The sequence below is a fragment of the Micrasema longulum genome, unplaced genomic scaffold, assembly GCF_059751315.1.
Source record: "Micrasema longulum isolate JH-2025_06_02 unplaced genomic scaffold, ASM5975131v1 h1tg002826l, whole genome shotgun sequence".
NCBI lineage: Eukaryota > Metazoa > Arthropoda > Insecta > Trichoptera > Brachycentridae > Micrasema > Micrasema longulum.
In genome coordinates, this window is record NW_028279950.1 from 169352 (window position 1) to 189224 (window position 19873).

General features: G+C 31.4%; 1 protein-coding gene across 2 annotated transcripts in view; it reads right to left on the minus strand.

The window, feature by feature from the left end:
• Positions 1 to 19662, minus strand: part of LOC148271517 (GATOR1 complex protein NPRL2-like) — a 174142-nt gene extending 154480 nt beyond the window's left edge. For both annotated transcript variants that reach the window (XR_015825078.1, XM_088241300.1), the window contains exons 1-2: positions 18524 to 19662; positions 14382 to 14538 (exon numbers count right to left, since the gene is read on the minus strand). Coding sequence is in view for 1 of the 2 variants with exons in the window: in XM_088241300.1 (XP_088097426.1) it covers positions 14382 to 14538; positions 18524 to 18723 (357 nt within the window). In the remaining variant the exon portion in view is untranslated. The remainder of the gene's footprint in view (positions 1 to 14381; positions 14539 to 18523) is intronic.
• Positions 19663 to 19873: the final 211 nt, after the last annotated feature.

The following is a 19873-nucleotide window of genomic DNA, read 5'->3' on the forward strand; positions in this document are numbered from 1 at the left end:
TGTATAATCCTGCTGCACAATCATATATTTGAATTTCACCGGTGTAAATATGGAAAATATTCCAAAACTGATATTTTTATTTATTATTTATCATGCTATTTATTGCATTTAGCCGGCTATCTATAGGGCTTATGACCTGTCAATGGCTGGTTTAAGTAAATATGAACAACTCCCTATGGAGGAAATCCAGCCAGTCTGCAAGCATTTGGACATAATCAAACATTGTTGATAATAATATATTCAGCAATAAATATATCACAAAAAAAATATTTTATAAGTTCAGTGACCCAATTATTTTCATGCGAATAAAATAAAATTTAAATGTTTTCCATTGGTAACATAAATCATATCTGACATATCAAAAGAAACATAGCATTTGTTTGCAGCGTGGATATGAAGTTTGCCAATAATATCAGAATTTGAAATAATAAAGAGATATTTCTGTCTTAAGTCAACATCGCCATCACATTGTGTAGACGCAATATGTTAATAGTGTCAATATTTGATGGGGCTTGTACATTTTTTCATAGAACGTTGATATTGTTGAATACATTCTCCGCCTTTAGAGAGAAGTGTCTTGCTCCATTGTAGAGGTAGTAGCATTAATAATAATAATAATAATCATAGTTTATTAACAAAAAAAAACTTTAAAAAACTACTTTATCTACTACATACACACTTAGGTAATAGATTTCTCTGGATCATGTCTAGTCTGCCTAACTAGGTACAACATGTTTTAAGGCAGACATTTTTATGCAAAAATAAACAATAATATTACTACCTACTAGTTGATTACTAAACAGTTATAAAATATTAATTTATTCCATTTATTATTTAAGAATGTTTTTTTGAGTAAATTTTCCGATTTTTCTCGACCTAAATCCAGTAACCAGTTTTTTTACAAATTTATTAAATTGAATCCGGGTCATGGTTTCGCAATGTTCGGGTAACATATTGAATATTTTGGAGCCCAGAAACCTGAAATTTCTTTGCCCGAATTCAGAATTGTGATTGACCCCATGACCCATCCTCTAGTTTGACTTCTGGTAGTGTGGAAGTGTTCTTTTTGGGATTTGGTAGAATAATTTGCTTTCACAAACGTTATTATTCTAAAAATATATAATTGCCTTATATCTAAGATCACAAATTCCTCAAATAACTTGATGCTAAGGTACCTGAAGGATTATTTTAATTATTGACTTTTGAACAGATTCGAGAGGTTTTAATATTGATTTATTGGTGCCTCCCCATCCTATTATGCCATAAGTTATAACTGAATTACATAAAATAAAATATAGTTGTTTGAGTTTAATTAGGGATAGGATGTTATACATTATACGATAGTTAATAATTGTAAATATTTGACATGTTATTTTGTTGAACATATAATAATGGAGAGGTTTGTAAAAATCAAAACGTATTTTGACAAACAAAAAAAAAACAAACCATCACGCCGTTTCCCCGTACGGGAGGCAGAGAGGATAGAACGCCATATTACTCTGTCTTTACATACAGACCTCGCTTTCTTTACATTCATACATCTTCTCATGCACGCACGCCGATTATTCCTACTCTTGACATGTTCATCTTCAAGTATTTGATGGACTTGATCGAGCCATGCCTTTCTTGGTCTTCCACGTTTTCTGCATCCATCAACATTCGCAGCGTAGATCTTTTTGGCCGTTCTTTCGCTGTCCATTCGCTCTACATGTCCAAACCAACGCAGCACCCCTTTTTTGATTCTGTCGATAATGTATGTCTCAGCCTTACACAGTTCACGGATCTCGACATATGTGCACTTATCATACATCGTTTGTAATCGTCGTATCGTGTGGTAAACACATTCGCCTGAGGGATCGCATTTCGACAGCATTAACCTACTTTGATCATTATTTTTCCAAATCCATATTTCGCTCCCATACATTAGAGCTAGCACTAGAACTTCATTATGAATCGCTGGTTTTGCCTCGTGCGTATTTTGATAATATTTTTTTTAACAATCTTCTGAGTTTATCCAATTTTTCGTAGACATGAACTGGATTCAATCCTCTAGGGAGCTGTTAATATTAACATATTACAACAGAGATGGAGAATATTTTAGAGATGGGAATATAGAAATCTAGGGATCTACAAGGCTTACGACCTGTCATTGGCTGGTTTTTAACTAATTATTTTTTACTACTTTTTTTTCTTTGCATTTTACAATAGGTATACACAAGTTACCAATACAAAAAAAAACTATTACATTAACACTAAAAAAATAATCCCACAAAGGCATGGCCTATGTGTGTGGGTATACATTTTATTTTAAATTTAAATAAAGGCTACTAACTGGAAGAATACGATAGATACCAAAAAATAAAAAATAAGTGCTAATATTAGAAAACATTTTTTTTGTCAGTACAAATGAGAAAATTGTTAATAAAAGTATATGCTATTCATTGAAAAAATAAGCTATTGAAATCTGCTTTTTCATCAATAATTTCAACAAATAATTAATCTCCATCACATTGTCCTTATTGGCGCTCCAAACGCGCTAGCGAAAGCTTTCCTTGTTTCATGATATATATACAAAAACCAAAAATGTCACCGATATGGATATTCGCTAATAAGCGGAATGGGGAATGTTGTAGAACCTACATAAAAGTGGCCACTTGAACCCAACCTATGACAGGTCATAAGCCCTGTAAACGCTCGAATATCCATAATCTTGAAACAAAAATTCTACCCATCTCTGTAGTGATATGAATAAAAATATACCTACTCCCCCTTGGGATAAAACCCAGAATTGTGTGTGTATAAATATGTAAATATATATACACATACCAAAAATAATATTGTCCTTATAAAATGCGTTGAACAGTTTTGGGGCTGTGAAAAATGAGTGTCTTTGCCCGAGTCAGGATTCACAATAAGGAATTTCAAGTGAACTATTCTATCTTTGACTAGATCTATTAAAATTTTTAGGAAATAAATATTGGTTCATAAAAACATATATTAGACATTGCTGGCAACAGACTTCTCGTAGCTTTAAAAGTTCAGCTTCCTGAAACAATCCTGAAACAATTGGTGGGATGGAAAAGTCGAATTTTTATGAAGTTTAATTTTAATAATTAGTTTTTGTACGATTCCTAAAGACTTAATATGATTATTATAGGCTCCTCCCCATCCAATTATTCCATAAGAAAGACAAAACTGTACATGAGCGTGATAAACCATTTTGCTAGTGTTTGGATGAATATAGCTAGTTACACGCTTGAAAACATAGGACAAATATCTCAATTCGTAAACATTTTTTTCAATACGATTAGTCCATACACTATATTACATTCACCATTCTGCCTTTATTCAAACATCTATATTGTTTCAATTCTACCATATGTTGATGTGGGTGAGATTCATATCATTGAATGATTTCGCCCACGTACTAGGCAACGCTAAAAATTATTTAAAGTGGTATCCATCTCTTGTGTAATATGTCAATATAATTATTGTTAGGTGCACGGGTAGGAAGCATAAGGAGATTAATGTTATAAAAATAACACATTTCATTCAATAAATTTTCATAATACATTCATGGTATTTTTTTAAAGAAAACAGTAGAGCGTGAAATGTTAAATGACATGAAAAGCAAACAGCTTTTATTTGTATGTTAAATGTCATTGAAAGAAAACAGTTTTAATTAGTACCTATGTCCAATGCCATAAAAAGCAAACAGTTTTTATTCCTATGTTTGATGTCATTAAAATATACCAATAAAAGTAAATACAAAATATTTTTTTAAAATGACAAAATTAGATCCTGTCATCAAAAAAGAACAATAATACTGCCGTAACTCAAAAAATCCTATTTGAATCACGAGAAAAACACAAAATACTTTTTAAACAAGTAAATCGCAATGATATTGATAAAATATTTTTTTATTTCATTGTAAGACTATGGTTGAACGTTTCACAATTGGTTAATTTTTAAATCAAAAAGTGAGCTATATTGAAAAGATATTTGATTATTTATTAGGGGAATATGACTTTTTAAAGCTTTTTTAATGTGAAATACCTCCATGTTGTTAAGTAAAAAAGGACTTGAACTAACCTTTTAGCCCCTCCCCTTCCCTTCCCAATTACTACCCCCACATATTCTGCAACCTATCGATAAATATAATTAACCTTATTTTATTGCATGTTCGGACATAGTGGTGTTTGCATGCCCTTTAACTCTACATATATCCAGTTTACTTCCAGTTGTCATATTGAAAAAAGAGTTGGATACGCTTATAGCTTATTAAATGCTGATTACGAATCTATAAATAACTCAAATACGGCAAAATGTTAGTTACGGCGGTAAGTCTGTACGGCAGAATAGCTAGTTATTTTAAAAGGCCAAAAGTAATTCCATTGGCATTAAAAAAGACGAAAAGTAAGATCAATGTCATTAAACACGAATAATTATTTTTAGTCTATGAGGAAGTCTGGCGGTTTTATTTATTTGTTAATAGTAAAGTAAAGTAAAACTAGGCAAAAATATTTTTGTGTATCGTATTATCATCGCTATGATTCTTAAAGTTTTGTAATTTTGAAATTACTCCACACACAACGTCACAAGTTGCGTCGGTGAGTGAGACATTTAAATATAGAGTCAAAATACAATAAATAAAAAAAGTTGCTACCCAGAAACCGGAAATCTATCACAACACAACAATGCTGTATTTATTTAATCACATATTAGGCGATTTCTTTCTGCTTACCTAAACCATTTAATTTGAGAAAATCACTGGTATATGTAGATGTTGTGGGTAAAGTATAATATTTTCACCATAAAACAAAATATTGACAAACATATATATTTTTTAAGAAATAAAAATTGACTAAATATATACATTATACTATGAAGAGATAGGGTGAAAGGGGGAAAGAAAGAGGGAGGAGAAAGGAAAACTCAAATATTCAGGAAGTGACATTTCATACGTGATTTGAATGTAAATAAAGAAGGGGCGTCTCTGATTTTCATCATAGTTATTCCCTTTCTGGACCTAATGGTGCATAGTGCACACCAATCGCAGCGTATCTTTATCATTTTTGTTACATGAAAGTAAGGTGATCAGTTTTACGCTTCAGGTACCAGTCCAGGTACTTTAAAATATTCTAGTGAGAAAACACCCTTTTAAATAATTATTTCATATCAACCATGTCGGGAATCGAACCCGAGTCCTCTTGCATGGCAGGCTAACGCGCTGACCATTACACCACGAGGCCGACAAAATGTCTCTGACATTAGTGGGTAAATTATTAATTGAGCAACTGCAACTGTGAAAGAAGAGGCAAAAAAAATAGAGCCGTGAATGGGTATTGAAAGGGTTCTCTCGTTACTAGAACGAAGAGATAGCACATGCTGTGATAGAGGTGGGAACAGCTCGTTTCGTTTTCGAGAAACTTCGCTGTACATGCTTAATGTTAAATGTTTTAATTTTTACCGCGTGTAAAAAAACATTTCTTATATCTAATTTCTTTCTCATTGCAGATATTAGACATACACATACACTCTATAATCTAAGCATATACACCTAGTATCTAGAATGTACACAGTACTCACTCACTGTTTATCTCAAAACTGTTATCTTAAATAGGTCAGACTATCACAAATATTATTATAAGTAAGTGCACTAATGTCTTTGTTGTCTGTGATTCCATAACCTACACACATTATAAGATAATCACAACAAAAAAAATATAATTTATTTGCAGTTAAATATTTTTCTCCCAACTTGTATACAGAAACACGAAACAAAGAGTAGATATGAATAATAATAAAAAAAGCATTTTAATTTGGTGTACAAATTTCGAAATAATAATTTATAATTCATTTGTATAACAATCACTACGTAGATGCTATTTTCTTTTATCAAGATGGCACGTTTTTTATAATAATTTATCATGATCAATCTGATATATTTAGTGTAGGGTATTGTTCCTATAGAACAAACCTTTTGAATTTTTTCAAAGATGGTGAATTGTTATTATATCTATTTATTCATGCATTTCATAAAATATACAGTTTTTTGTTCACTTTGCCTAGCTGTGTGAAACAGTACTTATTATTTTCTTGTTGTTTTATTATTTAAACTTTCTACTGAATATGCTGTATATTTTTTAGGTTCATTTTTTAAATTTAAATCTTGTAGAATTTTTAGTTTTTTTTTGTATAAATCTTGGGTATAAGGAAATTCATGTTTTAAAAAAAAATATATATATGGCCAAATATGTTAATATTATAAATGTTTGTAAAAGGCAGATTTGCCGTTTATATTAATAAAATAAAATCATCAAGTCAGGTTCGCGTCTTGTAGTTCTGACATAAATTGCCGACGAACGTCCAGGACATCGAGAACCTGATGCCTTATAAAGTAGGCAAGAGTGGTTAAGGCTTTAAGGAGGCATCCGCAGTATATGGCCTAGCCAAGCGTATCGCCTCCGCTTGATGGCAGTTGTCACCGGAGTCCGATGCGTCCGTTCTCTTATGACTTAATTACTTACGAAGTCAAACCACCGCACATCCGAGATTCTTCCGAGACGCCTAATCTCAAAACTCAGTTTTTTGTTGTTTTGGGCCTTTAGTGAGGGACCACGATTCGCTTCCGTTGAGGAGAATCGGTGTACAAAACCCAGGGAGAAAATATGGGAAAACGTTTGTATGAAGAAAATTAGGACCACGTTTCCTGTAAACATTATTAAATATACATACAAAACTTTGCTAAATCATGCTTTTACGTAATTATAGAAACAGGTTCGGTGTTCTTAAATAAAACCATCGACCTATTAATACACATAGACGCACCAGGGGCGGTATTCTGAATCTTTTCTATCCCCCAGAGAGTGGAAAATTTGGGGATTTTTATTTTTTGCATGCACTTAAACTTAACTTCATAAATGGCCACACTGATGATCAAACGTCAAATGATGCATAAAACGGTTTAAAAACCGGAAAAAAAATAATACGGTTTGGTCAATTCAATATAATGAAGTGTTTTGGTCGCAATAATGGTCTAAATGAAAATTTTCGTATTTACTTTTACGTGCTCGTATTTGTTTGACGTTGATTCATCAGTATTGCCATAAATGAAGCAAAGTTTAGGTGCATGCAAAAAATAAAAATCCCCATATTTACCATTCACTAGGGCATAGAGAAGATTCAGAATACCACCACTGATTCATCAATTATCCATCAATGTTTTAGAAGAATTCGTGGCGTCATTTAAAGTAGTTCATTTTTATTAAAACCACTTTTAATATTTTTTTCATACATTTTAGAGAAACTTCGCCTTGCAATTAATTTTTACCGAGTGTAAGAAAAAAAAGTCGAATTTCCCGTAGCACTGAACTTCCTCTCAATGCATCACTGTAACGTTTTTACTATGTTTTTGCTTAATTTTTTACTATGTTTTTACTACATTTTTACTCTGGTTTTACTACATCTTTTGCAATTTTTTTACTCAACTCACTATCTTTATAACTGTTTCTATATATTGATTACTGTCTTAGAACGGGGTAAATATCCTTAGTTAGGCAGTCAAAGCAACTTTATATAAAATAAAATTTTGTATTTGTAATATAATATGATAAAAAATAAATAAATAAATAAAATAAATAGATAGTTTAGCTTGCTGTGCGAAAACCACGCGGGCAGTATTTAAAAAAATAACAAAATATTTTATCACATTATGAATAGCTTGTAACTCCGTCTGGTTCTAAAACACAGTTGTGTAGAAATTTTTATGCAAATTTTATTACAAAATTCACAAACGCTTTGAATAGGCACCATAGGCATTCTCTCCAAGTCCGAATTAATTATTCGACATTAGAGTGTTTTAATAACTTTAAATGAATCGAAAAGTCTATTTCTGAAGGACAGTGTTTTTAATAAATGAATACATTTACTTTATACACATAATCGGATTGAGAATATAATATTAAAATAGCGTTGTATTGCAGAAACAAAAACAAAAATCTTGTTGACTTTATCACAACACATGAGGGACATTTGGCGAAATAACAAGTGAACGTAGTCATGCAGAAAGCAGCCAGCCATAGAAAAGTGAAACTGAGATAGTAGCAGATTTGTGAAAAGAGTGAATAATCAAATCTACACAACAGTTGGAACATTTTAGACTGACAAATGATAAACAATGATTAAATTCGTTTTTTTTATATTACGAACAAGAATCTAATTACGTAGGTATTTGACCAGTTTTAATGATTTTTGAAGTACGGTAAGATTTTTCTAGTGCTGTGGGTGTTTTCTGCAAATTGAGAAACGCCGTTTTTGTGATCGACATTATTTTCAGAAGGTGATTGTTTGTTACAGTTTTTTGTACGAAAGCGGCCTGGCTGTTTTAAGCAGAACATACAACTGAACGTAGTTATGCAGAGAGCACCCAGTCCACAATTTAAAAAAATTATATATTGGTGTTAACGGGTGCAGCAAGATCAATTTTTCTGCTAAAAACAGTCAGACCGCTTTCATACGAGATGTAATAAAATTGTAATAATCAGCTTCTGAAAATAGTGTCGATCACAAAAACGGCATTTCTCAATTTGCAGAAAACACTAGAAAAATGTTACGGTACTTTAGAAATCATTAAAACTGGTCAAATACATAATTAGATATTTTTTCGTAATATAAAAAAAATTCATTGTTTATCATTTGTCAAAGTCAAAAACATTCTAACTGTTGTGTAGATTTGATAATTCACTATTTTCATAAAAGTGCTATTATCTCAGTTTCACTTTTCTATGGCTGACTGCTTTCTGCGTAAGTACGTTTAATTGACCTTACTGCACCCGATAACACCAATATATTTTTTTCAAAATTGTGATCTGGCTTTCAGAATAACTTCGTTCGATTGTCCATTCTTCCATACCAATATTATAAATGCGAAAGTGTGTTTGTTTGATTTTTTATGTTTCCTTCACGTCCGGAGCGACCGATTGATATATTTTTACGCCTAGACTCTAGACGGATGGAAAACAAAAATGGCGGACAGTTACCACGCACTGGGCTTGTGGCGCGCACGTGTAAAGAGGGCCAGTCTCAAAGAATTTTGATCCTGATCCTGATGAGGATGATAATAAATAGTTTTTATAATGAGTAAATTTGTGTGTTTCATTTTATAGTGTCTTTAACCCATCCGCATTGCCTGGGCTTCTCCTATATATTTTTTTGTTGATAAACTGTAAAAAGGCAATACACATATGGTGTTAAATTAATTAAAATTACTAAGATATAAGCAAACGATTTTTTACAATACGATGATATTAATAATATTAATTTATGAATAATATTAATTCTAAAAAGGACACAGAATTTTTATCACAATACCAGAGAAAAGATAAAAAGCAGACTCCCATTTAGAAAAAAGGCGAAGTCACAAAATTCAATTTTTATAAGGCAGTAAAATAAAGTTATGATACGGGAAAAAACATTAAGAAGAAAAATAATATCAAAATTCAAATAGAAGGTTAAGAAATACGAGTTTGACAACTTTTAAAGTTTTTTTTCTTTAAATTATTGGCTTTTATTTAGTCTTAAAATAGTAAAAACATAATATATGAATGTCCCAATATTAACTTATATATATTTTTTTTTATTCATATTTTTCTCTTACAAACTATAATTAATAATAAAAATATCCTCAAAATGTGTCCTCACTGGGGTTGCCCGTGCCGAGGACACTTAACAATATACTTTTTTGAAATGTTTTTACATAAGAGAATAAACAAAAAAGACTAACTTAATAAACAGAGATAATTAACAAAATATTCAAAGTTTTAAAAACAAGGTATATATGTATGTACATCTATAGTATTTAAATTACAAAACGCACAATGAAAATAACAAAAACCTAACATAAGCTATACACTTGTGGAGCGGTTGATTCAATATTGGTTTGGGCGAATGAGACAATCCATTTTACTTCTACTTAGCTCCACTATCCATTTTTTATAGCCTTTTTAAACATTTTCTCGTTACTAATTGTTTTAATAGATAGTGGAAGTAGGTTATAGATTTTAATTGAATAATACTTAAAATCCCTTTGTCCGAAAGTGGTATTAGTTTGTATTTGTTTAAGTTGTCTTTGTGTTGAGGATCTAGTGATTATATTATTTGTATGTGATGTATTGTAGGGGTTATGTTTTTCATTCGAGTAAGAGTAGTTTTTGAATCTGTGAGTGAGTATTGTTTTAGCGTATAGTACAAAACGTACAACAGCCCTTTTGACATTTTGCGTTTTGGTGGCTAACTTCAGAGCTTAAAGGTGATAGTTAACAGGTGGATAAAGCTTTAAAAAAACGCATCTAATGAAACAAATGCTTTTTTTCGTAGGACATATTCAGTGTACAATACAAACTTTAAAGATATAGATTACACAAACATCACTCTGTCAGATTTAAAATTTACACTTAAAATTCATTATGTAACTTGGTAGACATTATAATAATAAATATGTACATCTCCCTTCCCCTCCTTATCCTCTCTTCAAGCATCCTTGTCCTAATCCCGACCAATTAACAATAACTTACTGTTCTTAAAAAATACATTTAAAAAATTCTTTGATAATTGAAAAATATTTACGAGTACAAGAATATAACATTTTTATATGCATAAACCTATATGTATTTATTTAATATATATGTAATATATTTTCTTGACTAACTTTGTATACTTTGTGGAAATCTGTTATTAGTTCTGAGTTTATACACTATATCTGTTTGTTTACTAGAAATATGTATTTAGAACTGTTGATTTCCCAAATATAATAAAATAAAATAAATACGAAAAGTAGGTTTATAAAAAAAAGCAAAAATTTATGTTAAAAACTTGGATTGGCTCCACTGAAAAAAGTCAAATTTCGACTTGTGGCCCTTTTGAATTTAAGCAGCGATACACTTGAAAGCTATTACGAAAAATATTGCAGAGATCAAAACATTTAAAACAAAATCACCATATTAAGAATAATCCCAGTGAAATATATGTACATTTTTATTTTTAAAGCACACATAATATGTTTATATGTGTCCTATTTCGAGACTTCAAAAATTCAAAATGTTAAAAAATATTCATAAAAGTTTCCTTTATTTACTATGGTAGGTAAAGTATAGTACCTATGTAACAGGTGTCACAAAGTACCTAATAAGTACACGTGCCTTGAATGTCCTATGCATAAACTCGTACCTAGCAGCTATAAATAGAGTCCCCGGAGGCAATTTTATAAATTTTATTGACAGTACTTACGTAAGATTTATTTTATTGGGAGCAATGGCAGTTACATTTTTATTTTAATACACAAACATATATTAACATATTACAACAGAGATAAATAACATTTTATAAGAGAAAATATAAATCTACACTTTCGACCTGTCATTGGCTGGTTTAAGTGGCCACTTTACACACTGTGTAACATTCATCATTCTGCTTATGTTTGAACATCAATTTTCAAGCTCGAACTATTCAATTGAAGTCTGAAATCTTTCGATTTGAACATTTATTTGAATATATGTTCTTATAGTTTTAGCTTACGGGGATTAAATTACCGGGATAGCAATTCGCCCCGTATAAGCAGATAAAGTTTGAACAGGAAGAAATCATACAAAAAGTCGGCTTTTTCATTATTCGTGTGCCACAGATAGGCCTGTGTATGTAGGTAAAATGATTGGGTCGGAATCTCAACCGCAACAATAAAGGTTTTAGCTTTTTAACTTCACAAATATCAACAGATGGAAGAATTGAAGGAATATAGATGTTTATCGGGTTGTGGTCCCGTGGCTAGTGTCATGGACTCACGGGCCAAAGGTCCGTGGTTCGAATCCCACTTCCCCAACTTGATTCCATTTTCTAATAGTGAGTTATTTACAACTCTCAAAATTAAATATTTGGGTAAATTATAAAAGAACGCAAATATTTATTTTATAAAAAAAAACAAAAGCAGAATGGTGAATGTTATAAAGTGTGTGAAGTGGTCACTAAAATCTGATTATGGTCCCGTGGCTAGTGTTGCGGGCTCACTTATTAGAGGTCTGAGGTTCGAACCCCACTCTACCCCAACAAGATTTCCATTTTCTAATAGTTAGTTGGTTGAAAATGTTGGTTGATGTTGGGTTGAAAATGGCCACTAATATGCCTTTTTTATATACAAAAATGGCATATGACAGATCATAAGCCCTGTAGATGCTTAGATTTCTATAACATGTTCGTCATCTCTGTTGCGAGATATTGATATTAGTAACTCCCAAGGCGGTTGAATCCATTTCTTGTCTACAAAAATTTGGACAAACAAATGCGATATTTTAAATATTATTTATTTCCTTAATTTTTTTGGTAAGCTAATTATATTTTTTTACTGCCATGCAAATGTATAAATGATTGCTTCATCAATGGAATTTTTAATTTACTTTTATTCCTGGTGTTATAGGCAAAGGTTGAACTCGTTTCGACCTTTCGGCTTCCATTACAGGGGGCATCTTCAGAGCAAAATAGATCAGTTTAATACAAATAAAAGTAACTACTTATATTGCTCCCGATAAAATGAATCGATTCATAAAACTGCTATCGGGGACATTATTTATAGCCGCTCTATAATAAAACATCCGATATTATTTATTTCTGTTACTCCGCCAAGAAAGCCTACAAAAAACTCGTTATTCAATAAATTATACCGGTTTGAGTAAGCAGAACTTTACAATGTATTTTCTCTTCCGCTTGAAAACGTAAAAAGTTGCATCGTACGAAAAACACAACCAAGTGGAAAGTACAGTATGTAATGCATTCTGTCAGTACAGCCTCGATATTCATTAATATGCGCATACATTTTACGATCAAGGGGTGAGGGCGAATTAATTAATCAGGTTTTTTTCCATGTTTACGTTCCGATCTTTTTCCTTGCGTGTAGGTACAGTTAGTAAGTAGTTCGTTTTCATTTTGTAAAGAAAATATACTTAAATATGTCTTGTAAATTGTGTGTATAAACAATACTAGTGTTTTTGTTATATTAATTAACAACCACAATATTCAACCTGATATCAAAATGTATTTTTAATTGAAAAACGATGTAAAGTATCTGGAGTAGACGAAAAAAACCAAGACATTATCCTTGTCTGTCCTAGTTGCGAACCGCAGTAGGCGGTACCCCATCTTTCCCCACCAGTAGGGCAAGACGGGATAATTACGACTGTTTTGAATTGATTTATTTCACTAGTTTTTTTTATCTTATTTTTAGTTTTTTTGTGACACGTTTTTTAGATTAAATATCAAAGTTTATAAAAATAAACTTTTTTTAAAGGATTTTAAAAAAGAGACGCGTTTTATTGACGTATTATCTTAAAGGCCCCATCATGCCCCACCCTCCCCTACACCAAATTCATTTCAAACTCTGGAGTATAGAAGAGTGATTGCAGATCAAATATTCCTGTAAACTAGTAAACAACGTCGTAGACTGCCCTTTACTTACAAGTTCTTTAGAATATCTTGTACCCAACAGAACAAGACTCCATACTACATTTAATTTGCCAGTACCTAGGACTAATTCAAGAAAAACTACTTTTTATTTAGAGCTTGTCATTATTATAATACTGTTCTCTCCGGTCACGCAGACATTTTTCATCTCTCTTATATGAAATATAGAAAATTCCTTATAGACAGTACACCCGTTTAGTTTTAAGATGTCAGTAATTATGTATGTATTCGTATGTTCATTATTATATTTTTGTACCTTTTACATTATTTTATATAACTTTTTTCTTTTCTTATTCTTTAAATTTAAATTTATCTTGTTTCTATTAACTTTAGTTTTATAACTGTATCTAAGTATATTTACTATTTTTTAAGTGCCTAACAATTGTTAATTGCTTTTATTTTGATACCGATAATGTACTTAATCATACCCTATCATACACCACTGTGGAAAATTTTTATCGACTGTTTTCACAATTTTCGTTCATATGTATTCATATTTTCTGTATACAATATATGTAAAAACTGTTGTTTTTTTCCCAAATAAAAATAAATAAATAAATACGCGTTAAAATGCGTTCTCTACGCGCGCTTTTGCATTCAGAGGCACATTGTAACAAGTTATTGAATCGCCCTCCAGTCGTCAATAAAAAGCAACGTCGAAGATTGTATTTATTTATTTGATTAACTTTTGAAGATAGCAGGACGTCGCCAACTACACGCGTTAGGTTTACTGTACCCCAGGGCTGGTATTCCAAACGCTCTCGCGGCCGTATTATCTCGTGTCCATACAAAATACACGAGAAAACCTGTTTTCAGAACAGCACCCCGGGTACTGCAGATACAGTAAAAAGAGAAAGAAAAGTGGACCAACTTACCAGATACTCGGTGAGTTTTTTGACGACAGGTTCGTAGTGCACCGTCCTGGCCCACGCGTCACACACGAAGCACAGGTTAAAGTAGAAGGCATTCCTGGCGTACTTCTTGTCATCTATTCTCACGGGGAAGCCGAGGATCTTCGAATTCATATACGTCCTAGAAATCGAATGACCGATCAAAACGTGAGAAATCGATAAACAAAGGGGCGGATAGTCAAAATACTGATGGTGATTTTTTTGCCTAAAATTAATGCGTAAAATGTTAAGATGTTTATTTATTAATAATACATAATGTAATCTTTACAGTTTTAAACATGTTATATTATATCCGCACTAGGGCCCTGATTACAATGGGAAGCTAACATTTATCTTCAATTTTATCTCCAAAGTAAAATTAAGTTTTCTGTATGAAAAGCAGAATATGCATACATTTTTTTCTTCTTAACATGTTCAATTAAAGGTTACCGACGAAGATACTTGAAATGTTCATGTAAATATACTCATTTTCGTACACAAATATCGGTTTTTCTTTATGGGCAGTCCGAAGATAAATATTATTTAACTGGTTCCCAGCCAACTCCACCAATAAGGAAGTTTAGTGGTATTTTTTAAATGTTTTATTTGTTAATAGACTGTTAAACTAAGCAAATAATATATATTTAAATATATATATATATTATTGTGATATTATTTTTTTTATATTACTAGTGGGCCCGACAGACGTTGTCTTGCCCGAACGTTGGCTTGCCTGCTATTAGCTGGTTGAACAAACATTTTTTTCGTAAATAAGGAAACACGTTATTTATTATTCCATTTTTTGAGCTTTTCATATATGAGGGTACACTTGTAAACCCGGCAAAATAAAAATCTAAAAAAGTGAGATGTTGATTGAAAGTTATTCAGAATCCAATTTTTTACAATAATTATAACATTGTCAGTTAAAAATACGGCGTTATTTGTAATAACTTGACTTAAATAACTTAAATTGTCGGGTTTGTTGCAAACATGGCAACCTCTACTTGAGTATTGTGAAGTTAGAATGTTTAATTTAAATTTATTATTTCACTACTGTTTCTTGACATAACCATGCTTATGTCGCCACTGCTTACGTGTAAAATATTTATTGATTATAATAAAAAATTGAAGTTTAAAAAAAGTTGAATTTAAGTATTGTATCAGTTTATTGCGATTTGCTCAAAATAAAGAAAGTTGGATTTTGCCGGGTTTGCAAATAGTACCCTCATATTCGTAATAAGGGATAGTTTTTCGTTATATCTCTTCATGTGATTGGCTAAGAGGCCTCGTTATCCTCAAATCAAAATCGTGCTGAAATCATTACTGAAAAAAAAAGCCTGATTGTGTAAAAGCGTGCAACAACTGTCCGGAAAGGAAAAAGACTTTTCATTGATAAGTAGGTACCTAGATACTTGTGTATGATTGAATTCCAAAACTAAAAATTATTCATATTAAAATATTGAATTTAAGTAGGTACCTAGGTACTTTCTAATGATTGAATTCCAAAGATATATAATAGATTTTCAAATTTAGTATAATTTCCGCAAATGTCAAACATAGCTCTACTTACCTACAGTGATTCATTTCGTGTAAGAATCCGTTTTTCGAAAATGTATCAACAGTCAGTTTAAATTATTAAGGCATTACTAAAGATAAATTAATTTGCAGTAATTAAGAAATTGTAAGGAAATTATTCAATTAAGTATTCATTAAAAAAAAATATTGATTGTAAACGTTAAGATACAAACTTTTTTAATGTACAAAAAAACAACATCCTCCAAAGTTTTCAGTATATGCATTTTAGACAAATGCAACCCTGGAAAATTAATGAAAACACATATATCGTGGTTATACAAGTAAAAGTGACCATTTGCAAAAATGACGAAATTGAAATTATTTACTTTTTGACATCGTATTGGCATAATTCTTGACTGGTAAAAATGCCAAGTCAATCCGACACTCCAAAAAAAAAAACAGTTTTTAAAATATGTGACCATTTGATAGAAGCTCACAGATTTTTGACAAGTAAAACTGACCAACACAAATCGTCACTTTTATTAGTAAATTTAAGATCCAAAGAATTGACCCAGTAACATTTTACTAGTAGGTAGATGTCACCTGTGAAGAGTTAGTTAGAGTTAGTAGTTAGTAGTTAGTAGTTAGTAGTTAGTAGTTAGTAGTTATTAGTTAGTAGTTAGTAGTAAGTAAGTTAGTATACGTTTTGTATTTGACAGATTTGGGTTTTTTTTTATAAAAAGTTACTTAATAAAAATTTTTTTTTTGATTATTACGTAACATTTCTTAATTATTTGTTCTTTTCCATTTATTTTGTATTTTTGTGTTTATTTTACTTTTATAAATTCCAAAAACTTAATTTATAGCGATAAAATAAAATAAAATACTACCTCAATGGACGAAACAAAAATGATGATCTGCAAAATTTCATGACAAATTTAACAGGCGAAATTGACTAAGTTTTTCAATTTTTTATTTTATTTAAAAGTGATAATGTTTTCGAAATACGTTTATACTTTATATTAAAGTTGAAAGCACCGTATACATAATTTATAATTTCCAACCACCTACTAGAAAAATCTGATCTTTGAGAAGAAATTGAACTCTAGAAAAACACTAAAATGGCTCCCCTAAAAATTATTGATTTTGTCACTTGGTCAATTTATCTTGTATGCCCACGATATGCTTTTCACTTTTTTTCTACTCAATATATTGAAGATGTTATTATTTGTACACCTTGAGGACGTAAATTATTTTTTTTGCGAAAAACCGCACGTAAATCTGTCAAGCCATTTTCGAGTTTTTGCGAGACAACACGGCGATTCATTTTTAAATATGTAGACATGTAGATATGTATAGATATGTATATAGATGAGATAGATATTGTCAGCGCTATGATTTTTGAAATGACTGGGCGTGTGACGTCTCAAGTTATCTTCCGCTTCCTCTCGGTCAGTTTTGCCGATTGGTCCGTTGACGGCAAATAAACCGGAAATCTTTCACAACTCTCTTATCATCAGATAAATAAGATAAGTGATTTTTTTGCTTTGTACACTATTTTGCAAAAATGACCTAAATTATATTGTAATGGTATTTGTTACAATCAATTTAGTGTAAAGTTTCCGCAAACCAAGTTTTGTAAAATTTACTTTGAAAATAAACGTAAAAATAGCATTTTTCCATAAAAAATGATAATAAGCGCCATCTATGAATAATTAGTTTCTTATTTTGGTTTAGAATTTTTCATATTTATGTATTTGTTTCTTTAATATTTTTGGTTGCTTATAAATATTTACCTGCTTGTTACTATTGTTATAGTTATGCAATTTTATCATTTTTTGTTATGTATTTATAAATGTTTTTTTTTTTCATACTTATGTTCAATAAATGTTAAAGGCAATATATGCCGTTTATGTAAAACAAAAACAAAAACTAAAGTAAATAAAAATAAAAAAATCCATTGCTTATTTTTAATTTAGAAATTATCAATTTATTCATAAATAAAAAGGAAAAACAATGAGGAAGCGAAATCAACCAATGACAGAATGTTGTATACGTTTCCAGTTACCGGGAAGCCAACCCACAAATCGGGACAACTCACCGTAGAGAACTTGTGACGTCCCAGGCGGAGTAATTTCAAAATCACGAAAGTTTAAAAAATCATAGCGTATATAAAAATAGGATATGTAAAAAATATTTTTAAAAACATTTTTGGCTTAATTTGATAGTCTATTAACCAATGTTTTTTTAAACCACTGAACTTCCTCACGGTAAATAAAATCGAAATGCTGAAATAAAATGTTATTTCGCGCGCTGTGTTTACACAAAATACGTTTAATCTGCCGTATAAATTAAAGCATGTAATTGATTAGATGTGTTACTGATACGATTCCACTTAGAATCAATTTAGACACAACTGACATCTGACATTTTACGAATTAGTAACGCGGCGGGACGAGTTCGTAATTTTCTAATAGTGTAGGTAGTACATATTTGAAAATAAAGTAAAAAATATTGAATAATAAGATCACGTTTTTTGTTTACATTTGAAAGAAATGAATTCCGCTCGTTTCTGACGGAATAATACCATAAAATAAATTTAGAATACTCACACAGTCAAAGTACATCTTTGGAGTTGAACTTTCGGGATAATGTAATGGCTCACGGTGTCAAAAGTGTCTTTAGAAATGGATCCCTCGGGAACCTGGCACGTAATCCTGGGCCCAGCGGTCGGGTGGAACTCACAAAGAAATATACACCTGATGGGACCCTCCTGTCCGCAGCCCTCGTGAAATTCACAATTTGCATCCATTTCTGTGGGCGTGTCGAGCACTGTCCCATCTCACAACACTAAACACAGCGGACTGGTGTTATTTTCGTACGTAATGTATAATATTATACGGCAAACGCGAGCGCTATCAGTGCGTCGCGACGCTTCACTCACTCCGAGCACCCTCTACATTCAGATTCCACGAGAACTTCGCTTCGGCGAGGGCCAACCAGCGCAAACAACAACAATATTTACAGATGTTTACATCGAGACAAAAGGCATAAACAACTCGTTTATGCGCGGGGAGTGGGGGGCCTTGAGCTGTCAGTTACAAGGTTTCACGTGTAGTATGTAGTAAGCAGGAGAGCGTGGTTTTTGGTTTGAAATTTGGAGAGCTACTATTGTAAATTGTAATCAATAGCAACTATTTTAATTTATAAATCGTTCAGAATTTTTATGACCGGATAGCCCTAGCCGACTCGCATCATATGGTGTTAAGAATACTCAACTGCGTGGTCAAGAAAAATGAAAAACATGCAAATAAATTCCCGCCTTCTGTTTACGTATTCTTTCTCGTTTCGTCAATACGAAGAAACTTAATGATAGAGTGAGAAGGAAACAAAATATCATTCTGAAATAGTAAATATTTGCTATCAAAGTATCCAAACCAAATATTTTATCAGGGGTTCATATAAGCGGCGTGAGAGCGCTTTAATTTTTTTAATGACTTTTTGTACACGAGATTAATGGTATGTCAGTTTTGTTCTAGCACACTCGGGGGCGGGTCACAAGTCACAAGGGCAAAACTTCATCAAAAACACAATTGTGGAATAAATGATAAAACAGTTTTTTTCTACATATGACTCTCCCTTTTAGGAGTTACATGTTTTAATGAAAAAATACAGTCAGTAGGATACATTATAATTCAATAATAACTTAAGAAACAATATTACAATGATATTAGAATCAGAATCCTGAACTCCTAGAAATATTTCTGCCTTTTTTCTCAAATATATTTTTTTATCCCTTTTTCTTTTTTTGCTTTTGATATATATTTATGGTTTTTTAATACAAAATTTTGACTAATCTCTTCTTTTGACCAGTCTGTTTTTTGGTTGGCTGGCAGATATTGCTTTTAGCAATAAGTCCGCCAAAGTACTTATTATTTGTCCTTGAAGTTTTAAATAAATAT